At 37.5% G+C, this 15944-nt stretch overlaps 2 protein-coding genes across 6 annotated transcripts in view; both read right to left on the minus strand.

Moving 5' to 3' along the window:
- Positions 1-13202, minus strand: part of LOC131313743 (probable plastid-lipid-associated protein 12, chloroplastic) — a 43217-nt gene extending 30015 nt beyond the window's left edge. The window contains exons 1-11 of one of the 2 annotated variants that reach the window (XR_009196302.1): positions 12847-13202; positions 12341-12394; positions 11532-11606; positions 11108-11227; positions 9147-9338; positions 8940-9023; positions 8749-8841; positions 8201-8254; positions 7995-8074; positions 7381-7488; positions 7134-7294 (exon numbers count right to left, since the gene is read on the minus strand). Coding sequence is in view for 1 of the 2 variants with exons in the window: in XM_058342236.1 (XP_058198219.1) it covers positions 7207-7294; positions 7381-7488; positions 7995-8074; positions 8201-8254; positions 8749-8841; positions 8940-9023; positions 9147-9338; positions 11108-11227; positions 11532-11606; positions 12341-12394; positions 12847-13137 (1239 nt within the window). In the remaining variant the exon portion in view is untranslated. Of the gene's footprint in view, positions 1-7048; positions 7295-7380; positions 7489-7994; positions 8075-8200; positions 8255-8748; positions 8842-8939; positions 9024-9146; positions 9339-11107; positions 11228-11531; positions 11607-12340; positions 12395-12846 lie in introns of those variants that run through there. The other variant, XM_058342236.1, reaches the window with a different exon arrangement.
- LOC131313742 (DEAD-box ATP-dependent RNA helicase 41) lies at positions 850-4736 on the minus strand. 4 transcript variants are annotated; one of them, XR_009196301.1, is made up of 4 exons: positions 4596-4736; positions 4244-4304; positions 1372-3109; positions 850-1256 (listed from the first exon to the last, which is right to left on the minus strand). XR_009196301.1 is itself a non-coding variant. In XM_058342234.1 (3 exons), the coding sequence occupies exons 2-3, from the start codon at positions 4299-4301 to the stop codon at positions 1563-1565; spliced, it is 1605 nt and encodes a 534-aa protein (XP_058198217.1). In that variant the 5' UTR covers positions 4302-4304; positions 4596-4736; the 3' UTR covers positions 850-1562. The 4 variants fall into 4 exon arrangements, 3 of the variants coding, with proteins under 3 accessions (XP_058198217.1, XP_058198216.1, XP_058198218.1); XM_058342234.1 differs by having other exon boundaries at positions 850-3109; XM_058342233.1 differs by lacking the exon at positions 4596-4736 and adding an exon at positions 4422-4527 and having other exon boundaries at positions 850-3109.
- Positions 13203-15944: the final 2742 nt, after the last annotated feature.

Raw genomic sequence — 15944 nt, forward strand, 5'->3', positions numbered from 1 at the left:
GATTTGTGTGGGACCCGTGGTGGGCCCCACAACAAAATCTGTGCATATGCACAGATCTGCTGTGTGTGTAGACTTTCTGTTATTGTTGCAATCATTCACAGCAGTTATCATAATTGTTAGCTATTCAAAGTGGCTTTCCAACCTAAATTATTGGTAGATCGATAATTCGATATCCAATTTATGACAAGAAACCCTTAAGTCCCGTTCCGCTAAGGTTATTATTTTTTAAGTACTCATTTTTTGTTTTACGAGATATGTTATTCTCTCACAATATATCACCTTTAATTCAAAAAATAAGTCTTCTTTCTCGTAGCAAAACGAGGCTTTAAAACACAGTTTATTGTGTGCCAATAAAAGCATCAGCGAGCAAGATCATAAGATTCACGTTAAAATGCTTGTTCTTTGCTGCAACAAAACCAAGAATGTCTTGATTATGTGCGGCACACAGCCATCGATCTCATCAATCAACAATTTCCATCGATCTCATCAATCAACAATTCAGATTGAAGATAATCTTTTACCAGTAAGAGATTATTTATTAACGGTCACAGTTTAAAAACACATCGCAACCGTTCATTGTTGAGATCGACGGCCCATGTGCCACACTACAAGCCCTGCATAGATTGCCTGTTTTCCTGCTAAGTGACTTTAGTCTTCGTAAAATCCGCCTTTTGACAGATTTTGATGCGAAACAAAGAAGAAGAAAATAATGAACACAGGTTAATGAAAGATCCACAATCTTTTTGTTTACATCCACAGTACAGTACGTCTTATGTGAATCATGATGTCCTAAAGATACATATTTGCCAAATCAAGCTTCCGACAGATTCACATGCAAACACAGAGCAATGGTAAATGCAAGATCCCAGAACCCTTTTATTTACATCCACAGTACATTTTATGTTAATCAACGCATCACAAAGAGGAAAATATAAAGGAACGACATGATGCTCATATCATAGGTTGGTATTACTTTCGGTGAGATTCTATATGGTACAAAGATGTAAAGTAAAACTCAGATAAGCAGATCATCCTAGGTCCCAAGGAACCTATTGATCAGATTTCCATTAGAATGTCACAGGAGGATAGCAAGTTTTAACCAATAGTTTGCGACTGATGGCTTGTCTCAACCTTTATGTTCCATTCAAAGAGGCAACGAGCAGAACTTCCCGCCGTACTGACTCTGCCTTTTTACACCTGGCAGAATTCATACAGCTTAAAATGAGGCCACCTGCCACCATAAGCAAGTCTCTAACCTGCAGACACATGCAGTGATACATCATTGTCCAAAATAATGACCGCAGCATTACAGTGATAGGTGTGCCCCGTTTTGATAAATTTGTCCGCCAAGTTTAACAGAGGGGGTCATACCTCATAAAGGAGAAGCGCACACTGGTAATGTTGCTCAATCAATCACAGTTACCATTAAACTCTACAGAGGGGATCTGATTTAAACAGAGTCCAGAATAAAGGGTGGGTGGCCAATGAACCTTATTTGAACCTCATCCTCCATTTTTCTGCTCCAAATAGGACCCCGGTGAATGTGTAGTGGCACTGAAACTTCAGCTACTATGCTTCCTTTTCTTCTGGCCCTTGCCTAAAGGAAAAGTAGTCTTTGTGTATCGCGAATTAAGCTCCCTAGGAATAGGAGCTCCAGATGACTTCAAAATATCAACCAACTCTGGAAATATTTTCTTGTTCTCCTCATTTACGAAGACAATTGCTGTACCCTCCTCCCCCAGCCTGGATGCCCTTCCAATCTGGTGAACATACTCCTTAATAGAAATAGGCATATCAAAAACTATAACCTGCCTCACACCCAAGAGATCAATTCCTCGACCCAAAACCCCTGTGGCCACAAGCACTGGAACCTCTCCAACGAGAAAAGACCTTAAGATTTCTCTCCTCTCTTTCATCGGCTTTTCTCCATGGATTGATAAAGCTTTAATTCCAGTGGTTACCGCCACTGCTTCAGAAAGTAGGTCTGCGCCAAGTCTCGAACCAACAAATATAACAACTGGTGGCATAAAGTGCTGTTTGCTCAACAGTATGTCAAAAAGCTTTTGTTTCTTTTTCTTCGACTCAACCCAAATGGGCATTTGCTTCACAGCCCCGTTTGGCTTGTTTGGCTTCCCAACAGAGACAACAGTAATACCTTTCACCATTGAGCAAGCCATCTTCTCGACTTCTTTTGATATTGTCGCAGAATACATCAAAACTTGAGGTTGTGATAAAGCCTGAAAAATCTGGAATACTTGTTCATGGAAGCCCCTCTGAAGCATTAAGTCCACTTCATCCAAAACCAGAACTGAAACATTGTCTAATTCTATGTCATGTTTTGTTAAAAGATCAATAAGCCTTCCCGGAGTCGCTATAATCACCCCCACTCCTTGATTGATGCGGTGCAGTTGTCCGGCCATGGGATCCCCACCAACCACAAGTGCAGTTTTAAACGGCAGACCCTTAGCCAGCAACTTAGCCTGCTCCTCCACCTGTATGCAGAGCTCTCTGGTAGGTGTAAGAACTATCGACAATGGTTTTTTCTGATTTGAGAATTTTTCGTGATTCAAGTTCGAGCAAGAGGCAATTACAGGAACCAAGAAAGAAGCCGTTTTCCCTGAACCAGTGTCCGCTGATACAAGCAGGCTTTTGCCAACCAAAGCAGCTGGTATTGCTTGCATTTGAACGGGAGTTGGCATTTCATATCCTGCCGCTTCTATGTTATCAAGGAGCTTTTGAGGAAGATTACAAGAATTAAATGACAAGACGGGTGCCGGAACCAAGTCCCCTCTAACATTAACCTTAAGTTTCCTCCTTAGCAACTCAGTCTGATCATTAGTTAGAGACTGAGAATTGAATTTTTCATCATTCTCTCTTACGTAAAAGCACTCGTCCGTAGTGGGTAGTCTTGTAGGAGGTGGGAGACCAACTGGGGCCTGTGATCTGGCAACTCTGCATAGAAGAGTTTGTTTACATTCAAGGCTGCATATATCATCATCCGTCTCGTCACATATATATTCGCCATAGCGCCAACAAATTACACAATGAGGCTCCCCTGGTAAAGCTTCTCTTTGATCCCAACACCTCTTCTTTACATCAGCTACGGCATCTGAACAAAAAATTCTATAAGATACTTGAGGGGGTAAGGATATCTGCAACATGATGCTTTATAATCAATCCATACTATGAAGTATGAGTTGACTTTTACTGTTCATTGAAGGATGAAGGTTTGGCTCTTGGCAAAAGGTTAGTTTTTCCCTATGTTCAATACCTTATTAACTAATTTCAGCAAATTAAACTTTTTGCACTATATATATAAACTTTTTGCACTATATATATATATATATATATATATATATATTTTATGTTTTAAAACTTTGCGCTATATACTTATGGGAAGCACAAGCAGACAATATAATTTCCCTCCTAGCTCGACATTTGTAGGTGCAATTAAAAGAACTTAAAAAAATCATGATGTTGACAACCAATAGACAAAGTAGTAGTGAATGCAGTAATGAGGAAGCATGATTCTGGACAAAGCATTTCTGCAAAGTTCGGTACTTAAATTTACACTAAACGTGTAATACTATCTGAACCAAAACAAACAAATTAAATAAGCCAAATATCATATCTGTGGCCTAGCCTGCGGCCTACCTCAATAGTCCTATATAAAGAGCAGACCATAGATTACTATGTACAGTAACCCCATGGGCAGAGGGACAAGGTCATATAAAAGAGAGAAAAAGGAACAAGTGAAAAACAGAATGAATGGCGGCAGGTAACCAAGTAAATATAAAGCAATGGACACTCCACAGAAAGAATCTTGAAAAGAAAGGGATGATACTATAAGGATTGGCATATTGACAATGTGTCTGCTAATTTAACAAAATGTACAAGAAAGTTATCTAATGGGAAATGGTTGGAACATCAAAGTAATGCACGTAAGCCCTGTTTGGCCAGACTATATCATCATACGATCTGTGATCCCACTGGAGTAAAAGTGGGAGGATTACCAATAATGCAATCTATCGTACATAGTTATATTAATACCATGTCATGTGGAATTGGTTGTCTAATAGTAAATAGGTAATCCCAAAATCAATTGTCGTATTCGAAAATCCAAAATGCTGTCCAGCAGGACACAGCCGCTTTGGCCAATCGAACAGGACCTTAAATAGAAATAATGGACCTTATAATGGGTTGCAGAATAAAAAAATTGAATTTTAGAGCTCAATTATGCTACCTGGAGCTTCATTGCCATTCTCTGCCACCGTTGAACTTTCACATTGATTACCTTCCATTATCTGTCACAAAAATACAAGGAATTGATTACCTTCCATTATCTGTCACACAAATACAAGGAATTTACAGTCATTTGACTCGTTTCAATTTACAGTCATTTTACTTCAAGGAAATTCAACCATGACGCTCGATTCAATAGAAACAATGATATAGTATAAGTCTTTCCAACAGCACAATAAGAAAACAAGACCTGAAATTGATGAAACTATACTCAGTAAAAACACACATAGATACATGAGAGAGAGAGAGAGAGAGAGAGAGAGAGAGAGAGAGAGAGAGAGAGAGAGAGAGACCTGGGTGTGAAGGAAGGGGTCGCTAATGGCGGTGAATCGACGGAATTGCCATCGCCAGTGGAGCAATGAATATATGATATGAGCCCTAGCTTTCTACAAAGGGGAAAAATTCCGTCAGAGAAATTATTCGTTGCCCCAAGGGCAACACGTCATTTTTGTCAACGCACCAATCAAAATCTCGGTCTGTGTCTACCACCGTTTGAGTCATTATGCACCGACACACAGTTTTCTCTCTCCAGTAAGACACAACCTTCTCTCTCTAAAATAGCAGCAATGCTACACACAGCATTTGTGCACAGATTTTGTGCACAGATTTATTGTGGGACCCACTACGGGTCCTACACAAGTAATCCGAACCGTTCATTAAATGTAAAACATTTTTTCAAGGGCCTCCGCAAAAAATCAGCTCAATCCGATACTTATAAGTGCTTGATTTAATCATCTAACTTTTCATTATCCTGAAATTCGAATGAAAAGTTAAATGATTGAATCGAGCATCTGTAAGTGTCGGATTGAGTGGATTTTTTACGGAGGCCGTTGAAAAAATGTTTTACATTTAATGAACGGCTCGGATTATTTGTGTGAGACCCGTAATGGGCCCCACAACAAATCTGTGCACAAAATCTGTGCATAAATGCTGTGTGTGTAGCATTACTGCTAAAATAGTCGTGTAGACCTATAAATTCAAACTACTCACTTCCGTTAAGATTTTTGAATTTTTTCTTGTTTTTCTTATTCGAATTTTTTTTTTGCGGTTATTAATTTTGTGCTTAATTTTTGTAGATTATTAATTCATCTTGTCAAAACGAATCAGAAAAGTAAAAAGTGAAGACTTTGACTTTTAACCAAATATTGGTTGAAATATGGCTTTTGGGTTTTATTTTGGATATTTTAAAAAAATATTTGGGTAAAAGTCATAATTTTATTTTTTCTATTCGTCTTGATGAGATAAATCAATAATCCGCAAAAGTTAGGCCCAAAATTAACAAACACAAAAGTTTTTTGAATAAGGACAAAACAAGAAAAAAACCCAAAATTCGCATATTTTTCGCTTTTGTTAATTTTTGAGAAAAGCTTTTGTGAATTATTGATACGTCTCGACGAGAAAAATCGGAAAAGTAATTTTTTTTTTACTTTTACCCTAATATTTCCAAAATTGGATAAAAGTCGTAATTTTTACTTTAACCTGGCTTTTTCGGCTTTATCTTGAATATATTTGAAAAAATATTAGGTAAAAGTCATAATTTTTACCTTTTCGATTTCTTTCTTCAAGACGAATCAATAATCCACAAAAGTTTGTCCCAAAAAACTAGCAAACGTGAAAAATATGAATAATAGCAAAACGAAAAAAACCCCAAAAATCCCAAATAGCCCTTAGCTGAACTCAACGGATTTTGGGTTTTTTCTTGTTTTGTTCTTATAAAAAAAGATCTCGTTTGTTAATTTTGCACCTATCTTTTGTGAATTATCAATTCGTCTTGTCCGAACAAATTAAAAAAATAAAATTAAGATTTTTACCCAAATATTTTTTGAATAAAAATAAAACAAAGTAAAATTCAAAAATCTTAGCAGAACTCTTAAAAATAAAATTAAGATTTTTACCCAAATATTTTTTGAATAAAAATAAAACAAAGTAAAATCCAAAAATCTTAGCGGAACTCTCTCTTTAGTCTCGCGGGTCTTTGGCTCTTTTGCTTCTTCTAAACGGAACTTTTTTTTTTTTTTTGAAAGGCTACTAAACAGAACTTTGAGTTTGAATTTTTAGCTGTACACGCCTATTTTAGAGAGAGAAAGGGTGTGTCTTGGTGGAGAGAGAAAGATGTGTCAGTGGATATTTTAATGTCTCAGACGGTGGTAGATTTTCAGATTGACAATTAATCCACAAGGCAGATTTTGATTGGTGAGAGGCACCACCTGACAAAAAAGACGTATTGCCCTTGGGGCAACGAATAATTTCTCATTCTGTCAGGTACAAACCCGTATTTGGGTTGTCCGGTTCGTACCACATGGGTTGGTTAATCCGATATGGTTTGGATGGATCAGTGCCATGTGAGGGCTGAGCCGTGTGAGATCGGCCCTCGCATTTTCGAGCTTGGGGAGGCAGCTAGGCAATATTAAAAGGGGAGTGTAATTCTTCAACTCTCTTGGAGTAGCATGTGACATTTTCAAGTGGTACCTCAATAACTATTCATAAACAGAGTAGTTTTTAGTATACATAAACTGGGTTAGACACCCGTGATATTAACAAAATGTTGTCGTTGACTCGTTATGTACTTTGTATAAAAGCACTCCATTACCCTTTTCATTTAATTAGTCGTCCTATATTGTCACTTGGAATAACTCGATGAAAACGTTTTTTTTTTTTTGGACAAAATAAAGTTACAAAATGGAGTGAGTATGAAAATCACTCCTCAATCCTCATTTAAAAGCTACTGACTTTGAAACTCAACTCCTTTGTAATCTCCAAAATCTCATTCATTCTATCGTATCTTCCACAAATAACATGAGCAGAGTCCAGTCAAATTTCAGATATTTCTCATGTATCAGAAGCAACATATATACGTGAAAAACTCTACACTACATGTTTCCTTCCGGTGGGTGGTGCGATAATTCATTTTTGCTCAGACCCGTCCGTGCGAATGTGGACGAATAAAATTCTGTTGTACCCTCGGGTAATTCTGATCTTCCCATCAGTATAACTGAAAATGTCAATAGAGTAACATAAGGGTTTAGTTTGTACAAGTTATTATATCAGGAAGTGAAATGACTAAATGAGGATTCTTACAGCAACTCCAGCTTGAACTTGCTTCCCAGTTCTACTGGAAGTCCAAATTGGCCTGCCAGAATGGCTCCATCATCCATATTAACATCATATGTATTGGCGCCAGATTTCCTGACAGAAAACAAGTTAGTAGTTTGTTCCAAAGAATTTAGCAAGTCATTGAGCATAACCCTCTATTGTATACAAGCATTTCCCATATGTAGTGAAACCGCATTCTCATCTCCTTGTACTAATGCAGAGCTAATGCCGCCATATAAACATGTCTAGGATACATTATGAACTCGTTGTGTTTGTGTATCAATCTCGTGCTTTCTCGCTTTGTCTTTGCAAGCAAGCGTGTATCAAGGTTGCGTAGGTAGGTCAGTAACCATTAACTAAACCACATCACATGGACATGGGTGCAAAACATGATCATAAAGCTCTAAGTAATCTCCGATGTTTGCTCTTAACTACTATCCAAGCTAGTGAGAAGTGCAATACCAACATGCAGCTTGAAAGCTATTAAATAAGTAAAAAAGCTGATTCATATTCATTGGTTAGAACTTGTATTTTGCCAAATACAAGAAGTCGTGTTCTAGACAATATCCATCTGGAACTGAACTAACAAGAAAACTTACACAAATGTGCCATCCATGGAAAATTTAACCCCAAGAACCATGTCGACCAGAAACTTCAATTTTCCATTCGGCTTGACTATCTAAACCAGCAACATTAGAAGATTTGAGTATGTCAATAGCATAAGATAATTTTGGTATGAAGAGAATTGTGTGAACTGCATATAAATGGTACAATAGATGAAGTAATGTTCATTCTGGAATGGAACCTGCATGCCCATAAGACCATTTGCAGCATTTTCTAACCAGCTATCTGTCTCCACCTGCAAAGCATTTGGCACAATTCAACTATAGCAAAAAAACAATATTGTAAACAAATAAACGCAAGAGGAGTATCAACGCTATTTGTTATTCTTTAGGTCTTAGATAAATACATTGGGAAGAGATTTGGCAAACAATCTGTGGGAATGTGTGCAAGACTTGTGGCTTTGGACTCGTCGTTACTAGGATGTGATGTGAACTCATAAGCTAAGAAATTTTCGTACACAAGCAATATGTGGAAGGGTCCTACAACAAGTATGATTGCCACTGCAGATACCATGTGCATTACACGCCCGAACTGAGGATTCATATGGTTTATTAAAAGAAACCAGCAGGTTAATCTGCTCGCGTCACTGAACTGCACCAACGGGTCTCATTGCCATATTCCAGTTTAGCAGAAACATAACACTAACATAATGGGTTTTGAGGAATCAATACAATTCTGAATTTTTCTCCAATAAAAGGTAATCAAATTAGGCAGTTACACAAAAAGTACCTGTGAACTCCATATCATTTTCCATTCTCCCTCTAAGAGTTCTGGTTCACCTGTAGCGGCATTCTTATTCAAGGAGATAAACTCGTCAATTGCCTGCAAGTAATAGATGAGAATATCAGCAACACTACAATGAAAATGACACCTTATTAACAGATACCTTATAGCCTTGTAGAGTTAAAAGGAAATCTTACTTCTCTCACTCCTTTATCTTTAGAAATGGCTTCCAGCAATATTTGTCTTGGTTCATTAATCTTCTGCAGCACAAATGTGGTGCCCTGCACTACAACAACATAACTGGTAGTCCTTAGTCCTTGACACATCACATACTTGAAGGAATTTGAGCAACTCTTACTAGTGGCACAAACGCAGACATGCAGAAAAATAAGCTGTTTAGTTACCTTATTTCCTCTTGAGATACGAAGGTTTCCAGAACGGGACAAATATGTAGTGTCTAACCAACCCTTTGCCTCATCTCCAAGAAGCCTAAATGGTACTGGATATGGAACCTTAAATGGAAGAAACTTTAAAGAAAAGGCTGCTCTATCAAACTGAAAAAGTATTCGTTTTCCATCCTTAATTGATGCTGCAGCCTGAGGGGAAAGAGAAAACAAAAAATGAAACAACAAATACCAACAAGAGAAGAAAGTAAACATGATGGCCATTAAAATATCCATATAAGAACATAAGATAAAAGCGTTTGGATAACACTCTACACCTAGCTCCTCAATAATGGTCAAACTAGATAAGAGTTATGGTCAGAATCACCATACAAATCGTATCTTAGGGGAAGTTTTGTGGAGTTTCTTTTTATTGCAGTTTCAAAAGTTCCTCTCTCTTTATCGTGGTTTCTTTGTATTTTTTCTTGTTTCTTTGAGGGGCGGGTGCAAGGAATTGGGGGACCAAGCTTTTCACCCTACTACTATCTTACATAGACTCGGGTTTGGATGTCGGGTAGACGTATATGTCTAACTGTCGTATTTAGCTAATTTCCATGTCAATGATACTGAAAGATGTCCAAAATAAGCATGTGCCAACCTCTTTCTTTTATTTTCTAAGATGAAATGGTGTTTAGAACACCATTACATGCATAAAATCAATTTTTTATGTGCAGGTAAATGGTAAACTCAAGTTCTTTCGCATACTTCTATGCCAAGACTCTTTTCAGATACATAATCAAGTCCGATTGTCTGGCTACTTGTTACACACATAGAGGACTTATGTTCAAGTGTTACAATCATGTAACATAGCCTTATTAGTTTATTCATTTTAGCTTCAAAAGACTTCATCATAGTCAAACAATATCAGCACCATAAAAAAATAATTATTTTCCAACCATTAAAGCATCGCAACATAATAAGTCTTCAGCAAAACCAGTGCGACACCTACAGACTGTCAAAAAGAAGGAAAAACCCCCCAAATATTGCGATAAAGCTGATATGAAGAGAATTCTCACTCCATCCCTAATAAGTAATAACTTTATCCACAATCCAGTTTCAGATATTGCATGTTCTTAGACTCTTAGTCATGTCAAAAGAGACTAAGCACACAGGGAGAACTTATTTGAATGTGTGTCATTTGGCAATCTCAAGTTCTCAATAACCCTCTGCAACCTTCAACTTGGCAGTGGGCTTCATTCCCATTATTCCTGCCTTCTGTATGACTACATCAACAAAACAATGTTGCACAAACTGCAAAGGATATTAGAAAACTTATCTCCCACTACGATAATTGTCCTTTGATAGGATCTCAAGAAAGTGCTCTCAGTTTGATTTTGTTTAGTATCCCCATCATAAATTCTTGTTTCGTCAACTTTGGGAGACACCCCAATGAATTATTTTAAACTGATATCTGAATGATCATTCAAACAAAAAGACAATTGGTAGTAAATTTTGACCAGGATAAATTATTAGAAAGATCTAATCAGGGTCGGTGAGCTGTACACAATGGTTAGAGTTGGATACAGTGCAGCTGTGCAGGGATCATATGTTGTGCAGCTGTGCCTGATAAGCAAGCATTTCCAAGCAACAACTCCAGCAAACTTCATCATCTGGATCTAAATGACGACACATTCTGCTATACTGTGAACTGCAGTCACTTCCTATCATCTCGAACACATTTTTGATATAACTTCCACAAGATTGAAAAGACAATGACAATACATTCTGCTTTACTGTGAACTACAGTCACTTCCTATCAATATGCAACAAGTAGATATATAAAGTATTCACTCCACTAATCAACTCAACGTGATTCTAAATTAAAATGCAAATGTGATCTGATAGGCATCTCAAAAGGTGCTAAGGAGTTCAAGAAATTGTAGCATTAAAGTGAGCATAAAATACCGACACTGAAGTCATACCTCCACTTTCAGCTCACCTATGGCATCAGAGAATCTGACAATGTTGGACACACGCGGGTCGTTTGTTCGCAGGTGTACCTCTTGAAATACACTGAAGATGTCAACCCCGACAAATGTTCTCTACAATTGGACGAAAAGCATGTAGCAATCATTGTGAAAAATGAAAAGTGGTTCGTAGAAAAACCATGTACTGGGAAAAAGTATCCACATCCTAGACTAGGTAAAGCTATAAGCCTATAACCAAACCCAAATTCATCTTTTTTATCCTATGGGCTATGGTTGATGATGCATGAGTTTAAAGTTTTAATATATTCCTTTGTGTATCTTGTTTCCTTTGCTACACCTACCTAGTATTTAAGAAGACACGAGCTTGAAACTCCAAATCAGGTTACAAAAATAACTGAACCAAAAGTATATAGTCAACCTGAATAGGAGATGCAGTCCCAGGTCTTGTTGTGAACATTAATTGCCAGCGACCTTCAATCAAGCTAGAGCTTGTCTGCAAATGTTAGAATACAGTCACTTAAAGAGATTCACAGTTACCTTTCTCAGACCAAATAGTGATAGAAAAACTGAATACAATATTAATCATTGTCTCATCCCAAGCATAGCTAGCCAGCCCCATAGAAATGTCAATCGAATGTCAATCATACTGTGAATATATATTGTTGTATGGGTTCTTTTGTAATATTATTTTATGTTAAGGGTAGTTTAGTCATTATAGTTTTAGGGCTTTTTCCTGTGTATTTATCTGGGTTCTCCTTTATTGTAAACTCAAGCCGTTGTATTTGAAATGTTCAGTTTCAGTTTCATGGTATCAGAGCAGGTTTTCTTGGACCCATCGGCAGCCATCGCCAGTGTTGCACATTAGCATCTCTCCTTCTCTCATACGATAGCAGCATCTCCCTCTCTCTTTCGCTCATACATCACAGTAGACAGCCTTCATCTCTCCCCATCTCTGGTTCGATTTGATCAGCACCACCACCAACATCACTGACCACTGACGACCAGTCTCCGACCTCCGGCGACTCTTGTTTTGCACTGGGTCAGTACTTTATGCATGGCTTCAATTCAGAACTTTTAAGGAGTAATTAGAAATTGTAACATCTAATTCTGACCCTATTCACTTTAACACAGAAAACCAGAGCTCTACATTATCTGTAATAAGGGAAAAAATTGAAAACAGAAGAGTTAGAAAAAGAAAACCTATAGTTACAGAAGAGAATCACAAACCGGATCAGGTACACCCTCTGAACCTTCTAAAATTTGCACTGCCCGTTCAACCTCCTGTGCAATTTTTTCATAACTATCAGATATTCTCAAACTTTGGAACAAGGAACAGTCTATAAGAGTCAATGAAATTAGTACGCTTTAATGGTCTAAATTCTCAATTAACACTAAACAACACTGAATTTAAGAATAAGATCTTAAGTACTATGGCAAATTCTCAATAATACATACTCCTCAAAAGCTCAAATTCAAGATTCCATTTCTTAAATGTTTCCTCTGTATTCTCATCAACCAAACAGATAGGGCATGTTTCACATGAATTGATTTCGACGAACCATGTGTTTCCGTACCAAAAAATGCGCAATTTTCGGATCAAAAAATAATTACTCACGTGCTTATTATTTTTTTGAATTTCTTCTCACAAATTCAAAGAATAGTATAATGTACGGATGAAATACTAGTAGTATTTTTAACACAAAAGGAAGACTGAATTGAGTAGAGAATCGTACCTGGAGTTGTTGGGGAGAAGCAGAGCGGCCTCGGCCTTGAATGCCGATAAGCGCTTCAATAAGTGAATTTTCTTGTTCATTAAACAACGAAACCACTTCTGTTCCTTGCTTCTGTTGCTCGTCGACGAGAGAACACGAAGGCGGTCGAATAGAGGCGGCTCTGCGGTTGACAGAGGGCCCCAAACCATTGCGAAACTGAAGACGGCTACGACAAGTTCTGGACTTAAACGGCGAGATTGTTGGCAATGGCGTCAATTGGAACCCCAGATTTGCAAGTTCGATCGTCGCCATTTGAGAGAGAGAGAGAGAGAGTGTGTGTGTGTGTTTCTGTAATTGAAACCCCAGATTTGAGTGAGTGTTCGTAATTGAACCGTTGCTGACGACCTCAAACGAGAACTTTGCTGCTACTGAGAGTTGACTACCACGTGGATCATTCCTTATAGGACACGTGGCGCCTTGGCGCGGGAAAAATAGTCTCCGTAGATTACCCGCGGATTTGGTAGATAAGATAAGCCTAGTAAATTTTTTTTGGGTCAAGACAAAATCAATTCATTAATAAGACAAAATCAATTCATTAATATTCGTCATATAACATTTACAAATAATTTAACTACAGAGCAAAATTATACAACGACAACTGATAACCAACTAAAACAGTGGAACAGAAAACACTATTAATCTTTTTGAACTAGTTAAATTTTTTAGTTGGATAGTTTTGCGTCCTGTTTTTTTTTTTTTTTTTGGCACTATTGCTCTGTCTTGGGGAGATAAATAAAAAGTAATAATTCATTTAAATGAAGGTAAACATAATCTAGAAAGTTACCGTGAGGGATTATTTTTGTCTTTAGTGAAAGTTTTCCAAATTTTCATCATGATTTTTTACTTTCCATATTTTTCTTTTCAAGACGAATTAATAATTTATGAAAATTTTAAAAAACTAACGAATGCGAAAAAAGTTTAAATAAAGACGAATAAATATCTTTGTGTAACCGTTTGGTGGATGTTTTTGTTTCCTCTTTCGCAATGTTTTGTTGGAGAAAAACTTATTTATAGAGCCTCCGTAAATATGATTTCGTAAATAAGATTTACGGCGCTCAATCTCGAGCGCCCAAAAGTATTTTAGACTGTCCAGATTAAAATAAACTATTACCGGTCAAAGTTTAAAAACGTATCGTAAGAGAAGAACAAGTGCAGATATACACACAACTTTGGAAGCAATCTGTTGTGAGCTATCTCTTGAAATTAATTTCCCCAATCAACTCTGCTCTTCATTTTGATTATTTTACACTAGGTTGAGTGTTATCTTTGAACGTTATTGTAAAAGGGATTTCACACCCTTGTCTAAGATTGAAACCGTTTTTGTGAGTGATTTTTGGGTAGAAAAATCACTTTGGTTTAGGTGTGACTAGCGCTGGAGTCTTAGCTAGTTAGGAGTGAATTTGGAGTAATCGCTTATTGTAAGGTTCTCTAACATCCGCAAAGCTAAATGTTTGTAACAACTATTGGAAATAGTGCAGCAATTCTCGAGTTTGACACTTGGGGAGCAGAGTAGGCCGTAAAGTTGCAGACTGAACAATTATAAAATCCTTGTGTTTGATTTTTCTTTCCCTTACTCTTTTACTTTCAGTTTTTGCATATCTATATTGCATAAGAAAATTGATATAATTCTGAAATCACATTTGGAGTAGAATAGCTTGCATAATTGGTTGAATAGTCGATATTAAAGCCCTAAAATTTGCTCATTAGTTTTCTGTTATTGCTGTCCAAGCAGACTACTGGCCCAACACCTTGATTTTGATCCACAAGCCACATCACATGGCTCAAAAGCTTAAGCACACCTTGATTTTGATGCACAAGTCACACCACATGGCTCAAAAGCTTAAGCACAAGGTACTAGTGGTAGTCCACAAGATTTGTTATACGCCCAAGATCATCCATGTAAACTTCCGATGTGGGACGGGTGTTACAATCTCCCCAACTTTATAGCCTCGCGCCCTCGCGAGGGGTTAAGCACTATAATCACCGATACTAATCAAACCTATAACCAAATCCAACCAAACTCCAAAGGCCCATATGGTCGTGTACATGGATGACTTTGATACCCCACCTGTAATGCCCCAAGCAGACTACTGGCCCAATACCTTGATTTTGATCCACAAGCCACACCACATGGCCCAAAAGCTTAAGCACAAGGTACTAGTAGTAGCCCACAATGTTTGTTATATGCTTAAGATCATCCATGTAGACTTCCGATGTGGGACAGATGTTACATGCTCCATTTGTTAGTTTACTATGTTGCTGATTGTTCTGAGTTAGCTCCATCCTGCTGCTGTGCTGATTTAATTTTGTCGTGCGCTTAGTTTTTAAATTGTAGAAAGTCAATGTGACACCCAATTCACCCCCTATTGGGTTGCTTTTGGACCAACACGTATCTCAACCACTCATTGTTGAAACGAACGACTGTGATTGAGCAGAGTTGTGAATAAGTTTCTCTCGTTTTGTTGTTGCTTCTTTTAGCTAGTTGTAACTTGTCCCTAGTCTATCGTGGACTGCAAGTATGAGGGGTTTTTTTTTTTTTCAATGAAAAATTAACTCATATTAACTTGTCAAAGATAGTGCAACCAATTAATATTCGCATCTTTAACAATTAGTAAGTAATTACCTTCAATAAATTAATGGTTAATTCCATCAAAATGCTCTAGTGCTGGTAAAGTATTCAATATACAAATGTTTAAACAAAGTAAACCTCGTACGGGTTAATTAATCAATGAGACGCATATACTATATAGTGGAATCCAGAAAGCCCAGAAAATGCTTCAGCACTGGAAGCACTAATGCTATATTGAGTGGGACTGTAGTGTTGATTCATGAACTTAAATCGCATGTAAATGGTTTGCCTGCATATTTAATGTAATCTGCGCGCAGGGATATCTATTGAGCCACTAATGATCTCTTAATTAATAATCTAGCTAGTACCTATCTAAGAACCACTAGCTAGCTTGTTGCAAGTGGCCGGTCACATTGGATGTTGATTTGAATGGAGGCCAACGATGGCCGGCCGCACAACGAGCGCAGCCACCACTATTACATCACACACC

Source organism: Rhododendron vialii, chromosome 13a, assembly GCF_030253575.1.
Source record: "Rhododendron vialii isolate Sample 1 chromosome 13a, ASM3025357v1".
In the NCBI taxonomy this organism is placed as follows: domain Eukaryota; kingdom Viridiplantae; phylum Streptophyta; class Magnoliopsida; order Ericales; family Ericaceae; genus Rhododendron; species Rhododendron vialii.

Bases quoted from the DNA above. Each gene is read 5' to 3' on its own strand.
- LOC131313742 (XM_058342233.1), bottom strand. The intron at 3,110-4,243 runs GTAGCATAATTG...TTTTTTGTTCAG, and splicing joins GAATGGCAATGAAGCTCCAG to ATGCCGTAGCTGATGTAAAG.